The 8,183-nt window shown below is 56.9% G+C and overlaps 1 protein-coding gene across 3 annotated transcripts; it reads right to left on the reverse strand.

The window, feature by feature from the left end:
• Positions 1 to 4,198: 4,198 nt before the first annotated feature.
• On the reverse strand, positions 4,199 to 7,921 carry NKX2-5 (NK2 homeobox 5). 3 transcript variants are annotated; one of them, XM_004043018.4, is made up of 2 exons: positions 7,378 to 7,921; positions 4,199 to 6,097 (listed from the first exon to the last, which is right to left on the reverse strand). In XM_004043018.4, the coding sequence occupies exons 1-2, from the start codon at positions 7,709 to 7,711 to the stop codon at positions 5,976 to 5,978; spliced, it is 456 nt and encodes a 151-aa protein (XP_004043066.1). In that variant the 5' UTR covers positions 7,712 to 7,921; the 3' UTR covers positions 4,199 to 5,975. The 3 variants fall into 3 exon arrangements, with proteins under 3 accessions (XP_004043066.1, XP_004043065.1, XP_004043064.3); XM_004043017.4 differs by having other exon boundaries at positions 4,199 to 6,134; positions 7,378 to 7,918; XM_004043016.5 differs by having other exon boundaries at positions 4,203 to 5,842; positions 7,378 to 7,918.
• Positions 7,922 to 8,183: the final 262 nt, after the last annotated feature.

Consider the following 8,183-nt stretch of genomic DNA (forward strand, 5'->3'; position numbering starts at 1 on the left):
GCTCCTAGTCTGCTTCCTGCAGGACTCCGGTGTGGAGTTTAGGATCTGGGTAGAACAAATGGACTGTCTCGGAATATTCCCCCCAAATTGCTCTTCTCTCCAAAGCAGCACTGGCAGGACCTGAGCTTCACAAGCCACAGGGATGGCTTTGGGGTCCAGACTGAGACAGGCATGTCCCAGAGTCCCTCTCCCAGCCTCCACCATTCCACTTTCCTGCCCGGGGTCCCCAGGGCTGCCTGGCTTGTGCCTCAGCCACTGGATCACAGAAAACACACAGAGACCCTGAGATATAAGAGCAGGGCCTGGAGAGGGGAAATCTGACTCCAGTTTCTCGCAGGCCCTCAAGAACTGGAGCCCGTGCAGTCTGGGGCCTCTGCTGGTGGCGGTTGCAGTTCTCCAACCTGCCAAATGATGAGAATCATCTGGACACCAATGCAGTTTTGCAGGCCCTGTCCCTGGGGAGTCCAGTTCAAGGGAGCTGGGGCAGGCAGGGGTTTGGGTTTGTCCCGGCCTCCAGGCAGTTTGTCTCTTCGGGCAAGCTTGGGAGCTGCTGAGAGTGGGTTGAAGAGCTAGGGCTCTCTGGAACCATCTGGATTCCAGCACCAGCTTCCCCACTCCACACTACTGGAGTGGCCTTAGGTAGGTGATGTTTTTAACTTCTCCGGGTTTCAATTTCCTCCTTGGAAAATGACAGAATGAGATTTGCAGGGTAAGCATTTAGCCCTGGGCCTGGCACAAAGTAAGCACCAACAGATGTTAGGCAATAATCCATACTGTTATTCCACGCAGCTGTGGGCTGCAGCAGGGTGAGGAGCCCATGGTGATCTGAGGGTCTCGCCCTCGGGTCTCTTCACTGCTCACCACTGGGGTGAGCTCTCCTCTGAGTCGCAGCAAGAGGGCCAGGCTGCATCCCTGGAGTCCCAGCTGCCACCATTCCGTCTGAGATTCCTCTCAGGCTCAAAGGGAGTAAGAAGTGTGCTTCTCTGGTAATTTGTTGTGCCTGGCACATAGAAATCATCCAGGAACTGTTAGCTAATATCATGTCTGTACTCTTTAATGGACAAACATTTCCTGGCGCCTACTCTTTGCCAGTCCTGAACTGGGATGGGACCACACTACATACTGGGGCTCTGGAACCAGCCTGCCTGGGCTTGAAACCAAGCTCTGACACTGACCAGCTGTGTGACCCTGGGCAACGTACTCCTTCTTTCTGGGTTTAAAATGAATCCTTCATCTGTTTCCTCACGAGAACCCAGAGGTATAAAAAGGGATTAAATGGGTTCACTTGTAAAGAGCTCAGAACAGTGCCTGGCACGCGGTAAACTCTGTGAGTGATAAATTAAAGGCAGGCCACAGGCCCCTTTCTCCAGGAGCTCAGCCTGGTAGGGGAGTCGGCAAGGCTTAGAGGCCACAAGGCTGTTGCCTGCGGCATAGAAGCGCCGGGCCTGAGCCCGGAATGCTTCCGGGAGGATGCGAGGGGCGGGCGCTGCGGGGAAGACGGTGCTACTCCCGCGCGGGACCGCGTGAAGTTTCCGAGTCAGCGGTGAACCCTGCGGCTTCCGCGCGTCCTTTAAAAATACAGGTATTTAGATACACAACGTGGCGTCGACTTAAGGTGAAATCTAAACAAAATGAAAGGACGGGAGCTATTCTGATTTGGCCGAACCTGTGCCTGAGGGCTGGGAATGACCCGAGGAAACGAAGGGACGGCGGAGCCAGTGCGGCGGGGGCCGGGTGGGAGGCGGTGGCCTCGTGCTGGGGACCCCCAGCCCCGGCCCGCCTTTGCCGGGAACCACCAAGCTGATTTTTTTCCCTTTCTTTTTTAAATAAACCTACCTTCCTTCCCCGATTTTTTTTCCTTTTAATATCGCTGTTTATCTCCAAATGTTTTTTTAACTGCGGCGTGTTCTTGTTCGATTTTTAAAAATACTAAAAATAAAATGAGTCCCCTAGGTGCCTCCCTGGCGCCCTGGGCATGGAGAGCTCATGCCTGCGCCACCCTCATCTCCGCTGGCTTTGCCACCTCGGAGGCGCCCCACACTTCTCCTTTGTTTTGCTTTTCTCTGAGCCGGTTGAGTTTTCTTGCCCTGAATGCGTCGTTTATACAATTAGCAACTGAAAACAAAACAAATATCACCGATATAATTGGGGTGGGGGTCGCCATGTAAACACGGGGTGTTGTTAGTTTAGGATACTTCTGACCCTGTCCCGGCCTGAGTCCTCGCTCCCTGACTCAGCACCCACGCGGGAAAGCCTCGCCCCAGCCAGGCAAGGGCAGTCCCTGCCGGCTCCTTGAGTTCTGCCATCTACAGCTTGCCCCATCATGAGCCTGGATGTGAGGCCTGAGATCCTCACCCCACTGGCAAGAGTCTGGGTTGTGCTTAGCGCGGCCGGGAGCCAGTCTGTCTGCATCTTTACTGGAGAGACATCCGCAGTGTGGCGGGCTCTGGCTTCAGGAACACGCTCCCCAGTATGTGTCCTGTGTGTTTCCCAGCTCCCGTTCCCGCTTAGGGACTGGATAATCTTGACCATCCATGTAACCTCCTCAGTTTCCCGGTCTGCAAATGAAGATGGGTTAGGTGAGAGAACTCCTGTATACACTTAGCCGGGGGTGCTGGCATTTGGTGAGCCCTGGCAGATGCCAGCCAGCCGTTGTTAGCCTTTGTGAGCGCCTTGGGAAAGCTGCAGGAGATCCTGGGTCACTCAGCTGGTCCCCCAAGGGAGAGTATGACACATAAAGAGGGAGGTATCATGGAGAAATCCTCGTGGTATAACGTTAAGTGAAATAAATATTGTTTCTAATGCTACTGCAGACACCTGTAAGATGAAAAAGGCCCACAGGAGTGCAGGACTGAGGCCACAGCAATCTGGTTAAGAGCAAATATGGGTCATTTCGGACAGAAGAATTTCCCAGTTGTGTGAGTTAGGCCTGCTGGGGCTGTGGGCTGGGGCTGCCTAGCAGGAGAGCACCGTCCTGCTTAGGAGCTGGTCTGGCAACCTGGAGGAGCCTCAGTGTGTCCCTCCATAAGACTGAGACGGGCACATGTTAAAGACTCGCAGCAGGGTCACAGGCCCAGGAGGTGGAATGCCAGGGCTGAGCTGATCATCCGACTCCCACTCCTGATGGCTCTCTCTAGCTGCCAGCTGGCCCAGACCTTCAGGTCCCTTCTTTTACTCAGCCAAGCCTTGAGCACAGCCCTTTCCTCTTCCTTCCCACAGCACAGCCCAGAACCCTGCGATGGTAGACTACCTGCACTCCACTGCCCTTGTATCCTACTGTGTCCAGTGGTAACACTGGGTATAGACAGTGGTTGTACTTAGAACCTCCTGGCATCCTCCCCTCTTCCACGGGCGTGTGGCACTTACCCAGAGAGACACCACAGGCGCTGGCGGGGCTGCATGGTTCCTGGTGAGGCAGTAGGACAGCTCCTGGTTGTGCCAGCCCAGCCTGGCGACCCTTACTGGGAGTCAGGGGAACATTGAGAAGCACTTGGTTCCTGGCTGCCACAAGCAATGCTTTGGCTGTGTCAGGGAGCTCTCAGCCGGATGCCCCAGTGCCTCAGGCCTCCAACTCAGTGCTTCCTGGGCAAAATATCAGAAAAACCCATATCCAGTGAGAAAACAAATCCTCAACTCCCTCTGGCTTTGGTCCCTTTTAAAGACGTATCTTAAAAAGATCCTGGGTCAGTTCCTCAGGCTCTGGGGCTGGTGACAGAGGAGCTGGAGGTCAGGTCCCAGCACCTGCTGACTGGCGATCCTGGATGCGAGCAAGGTGTGTTTGTTATCCTCATTTTACAGACAAACAAGAGCAACCACCACCACCACCATCACCACCACCACCACCACCACCACCACCACCACCACCACCACCACCACCACCACCACCGAGGCATACAGTGGGCAAGTCCCATAACAAGCAGGGTTTAAACTTGATTTCGCTGAGCCTCAGTTTTCTCATCTATAAAATCAGGACAGTAGTAACATTTGTTGGTTAGAACTATGGTGAAATTAGATGCCCTAAGGAAAGGACATCAGTAAGGTTAGGGCTTAGGGGCTCCCTTGACCATGTGAATTTATGGGGCCTCACAACAGCTGGAGGTGAGCAACATCCGCAGGACACCTCTCTGGGGTCCAGCCTCAGCACTCAGTCCCACGGGCAGCTGATGAGGCCCCGACGTGGCATCTGGGGGCATCTGAGGAGCCTAAGAACGCTTGCCAAGGGCTTGGGTTCTTGGCTTTTCCATCTGTAAACAGGCTAAGGAGTTCTTTTAAGTGGGATGATCACGGTGCTCTCCAGCTACAGAGAGCCCAGGTTCTTTTGCTGTCCATTTAATGCCCAGTGCCTGGAACCATGCCTGGCACACATTAGGATTCAAGGAGGGGAGCTTGGGAGCACAGGGAAGGCGGTCTCTGAAGTGAGGCATCCAGAATTTAACCTGAGTTCGACTAGTACTGGCTATTTGCTCGCAGGTAAGTCATTAAACCTCTCCGGGCCTCAGCTTCTACACTTTAAAATAGGTTTTTTTTTTTTTGGATTATTGAGGATTATATGAGACAATCTCAGAAAGTGCCCCACACGGAACCAGTATGGTTCCAGCAAGGGTTAGGTTTTATTAGTATCAATGTTATCAATTTGCTCAGCGAATGCCTGTGCCTGAGATCTGAGACCAGTCCCGGGCGGCCACCTCTCTCCTGCTTCTGAAGCGCCGCAAGCTGAAAGAAGCACACGTGCGGGGTCAACGCACTCTCTTTAATGGGAAGGGGATCCTCATTTCTTACAGCAATAGGTAAAAACATAAATACGGGTGGGTGGGTGCGTGGGCGGGCGGCGGCGAGATAGCAAAGGCCCGGGCGCCCGGCCCTGGCTCGCGGAATGGGCGGCCAGATCTCAGGCCCTGCGTGCCCGAGCTCAGTCCCAGTTCCAACCGGCGGTGCCCATGGACTCTCGGAGGGCACTCCTGGGGGGACAGCTAAGACACCAGGCTGCAGGATCACTCATTGCACGCTGCATAATCGCCGCCACAAACTCTCCCGTGCGCAAGAACAAACGCGCGTGGGACAGAAAAAGTTCCTAGGTCTCCGCAGGAGTGAATGCAAAATCCAGGGGACTCAGGGTCATGTTGGGAGCCCCTTCTCCCCCCCGAGAGTCAGGGAGCTGTTGAGGTGGGATCGGTCAGGGTCGCGCCACGCGGGTCCCTTCCCTACCAGGCTCGGATACCATGCAGCGTGGACACTCCCGAGTTGCTCTGCGGAATCCCGGGGCTCTGAACCGCATTCAAGTCCCCGACGCCGAAGTTCACGAAGTTGTTGTTGGCGGCGGCAGTGGCCGGCTGCGCTGGGGAAGGCCCGGCGGGGTAAGCGGCAGTGCAGCTGTAGCCAGGGCTGCAGGCCGCGCCGCCGTAACCCGGATAGGCGGGGTAGGCGTTATAACCGTAGGGATTGAGGCCCACGCCGTAGGCAGGCGCGTAGGGCGCCGAGTCCCCTAGGCATGGCTTGCCATCGCGCACCAGCACTGGCACCGCGATCCTGCGGGCAGGCGGCGGCGGCGGCGGGGGCAGCCCCACCAGCTCCAGAGTCTGGTCCTGCCGCTGCCGCTTGCACTTGTAGCGCCGGTTCTGGAACCAGATCTTGACCTGCGTGGACGTGAGTTTCAGCACGCTGGCCAGCTGGTCGCGTTCGGGGGCCGACAGGTACCGCTGCTGCTTGAAGCGCCGCTCCAGCTCATAGACCTGCGCCTGCGAGAAGAGCACGCGCGGCTTCCTCCGCCGTCGCGCCCGGGGCCGCTCCGCGTTGTCCGCCTCTGTCTTCTCCAGCTCCACCGCCTTCTGCAGCGCGCACAGCTCTGAGGGGGAACAGAGAGGCAGAGAGACGCTTGGTAAGAGCGGCTTGACCTACGGAGCGCGGCCGCACAATAATGGTAAGGGATCCTCGTGGAGGCCACTGTGTCCTGCCTGGAGCGCCCAGCTGGCTGCGGCTCACTCTGCCAAGTACACTGGGAGCCACCGACACGTCTCACTCAGCATTTGTAGAAAGTCAGGCTGGCTCAAGGCGCTGGAGAACAGAACGGGAGGTCTCTGCCCTCGGGGCAGTTCACACCCTGGTGAGGGAGACAGACGGTGACTTAAAATTTCAGGCTGCAAAAATAAAATAAAATAAAATAAAAATAAAAAAATAAAACCAGGTGATGCTCTGGGGTGAACTGAATTAGGGCTAGTTTGGTTTGAGAAGTTAAATGAACAGAGGCCGAGGCCTCACTGCTAGGGACGGTCTTATCTCAAAATTAAGGAATCAAGAAACAGAAGGCCAGGGAGTGTTGGTTTGGTGATCGGAGGCTCCAGCCTGGCCGCAGCAGGGTTTGCGCAGTGTCCAAGAAGCTGCGGGTGGGCAGGCGGCCTCGGAACCTGCCTTGCTGGCTTCCTCTAATTGGTAGCGATCAGTTCTAGCCGCCGTGCCCGCCCGAATTTGTTCCCAGGCCTCTGCTCCTCAACAAACCTATGAATTCTCTCCCGGCTCACAGCGGCCGTTCGCCCAGCGCTTCGCCCAGCGCCTGCGGCCTCCCGGGAATCGCCCGGGCTCCTGCCTTGGGCTGGGGGGTCTCCCAGAAGGCCCCTTTCTGCAGCGGGGCCGGCCTCCCTCCCCGATCCTGGGATGGCCTGCGGGGTGATCCCGCACTCATCTCGTCCACTCCCTTGTGCCCGCGGTAGCGCAGCATTTCCTAACTTTTCCACGAGGGAACCTCTCCGCCCTGGCCGCGCCGGCAAGTTGTGCTGAAAAAATAAAGTGAAGTCAGATTCCTGAGGGTCCGCAGTATCCCATTTTAAAATCAAGGCCCTCGATCCCAGACTCCACTTTCCTGGCGCAAAGAAGGAAAGGCACCAGAAACCCGGGTCGCGGGTGGGCTGCAGAAAGAAGGTCCAGGACCCTCCTCCGATTGTACGCAAAAGCTGTCTGGTGAGCAACATTTCAATTTCTGTTTAGCGGTTCTCATCAGATCTTTAAAAAGATTCGTAAATCCAAAGGAGATTTAAAAACAGAGATTATCTGCTTGTCTCTCTGTTCTGTCTACCATAAACCGATTTCTCAACTTCCTACCAGACCCAGGAGCAGAGCCGAAGCCGCCCGGGGCTTTGTTAGGCCGGGGGGAAACGTTTTTTGGTCTCTTGCTTCTGATCCTTTCAATCCGGCATTTCCTCTGAACCTCCGATTGGACGCGGGGCGCGGGAGCCTGGCGACAACACCAGGCATCTTACATTCTGAACCCCCCGCCGGAGCCCAGCCCTCGGCCCAAGGGCGCGTGTCTCCTCCTCCTGGCCCTGAGTTTCTTGCGGACGAAAGCGACCCAGGAGGGGAGAAAGGGGGCCTGTGTTTCCTCCTCACCTTTCTTTTCGGCTCTAGGGTCCTTGGCTGGGTCGGGGTCGCTGTAGGCACGTGGATAGAAGGCGGGGGCAGCGGGAAAGGCAGACGCACACTTGGCCGGTGAAGGCGCGCGGCCCAGATCTGCGCGCAGCTCTGGGAGGCCCGGCGCAGCCGCCTCGGGCCCGGCGTAGGCCTCTGGCTTGAAGGCGGCCAGCATGCAGGAGGAGGGCGCCAGGGTCGCCTCCAGGCGGGCAGAGAGCTCTCCGGCGGCAGCCAGGCTGCGCTGCTGCTGCTCCAGGTTTAGGATGTCTTTGACTGAGAAGGGCGTGGGCGTAAGCGCAGGGCTGGGGAACATGGTGGCAGCGCCAGTCTCACAGCGCCAGGTGCGCGGCAGAAAGCGGCGCTGCCCACGGCCCCTGGCAGCTTCCCTGCATGGTGCCGCCGCCCTCCCGCGCACCCGCCGGCCAGCTCTGGATGTGTCCGGGCAGCAGGTAGCGCTGAGCACAAGGGGCAGGAGAGGCGGGACCAGGCCAGAGGAGGGGGACTCAGCCTGCCATTGGGCCAGGGGCCTCGATGACAGGAGCGATGAGCAGTTTCGTGTCACCTAATATAGTCATACGACAAAAAAAAAAAAAAAAAAAAAAAGCCCTGCCCAGCTTTTTTAAAGGGGCCACGACGCATTTGGAAGGGTCTCCTTTTGCTCCTGCAGCCTGCGTTTGTTCCCTAATGTGAGCCTGAAAAGCCTACCAGAGGCATGCAGTGTCAGGCCTCTGGGCAGGGCTGGATGGGTGTGGGTTTGAAGAAATATTCCTCAGCACCCAAACCAG

This window comes from Gorilla gorilla, chromosome 4 (genome assembly GCF_029281585.2).
Source record: "Gorilla gorilla gorilla isolate KB3781 chromosome 4, NHGRI_mGorGor1-v2.1_pri, whole genome shotgun sequence".
NCBI lineage: Eukaryota > Metazoa > Chordata > Mammalia > Primates > Hominidae > Gorilla > Gorilla gorilla.

Coding starts and splice junctions, on each gene's coding strand:
- NKX2-5 (XM_004043016.5), bottom strand. CDS start 7,711: ATGTTCCCCAGCCCTGCGCTTACGCCCACGCCCTTCTCAGTCAAAGAC. Junction 5,843..7,377: donor CCCTAGAGCCGAAAAGAAAG/GTGAGGAGGAAA, acceptor GTTCCCCCTCAG/AGCTGTGCGCGCTGCAGAAG.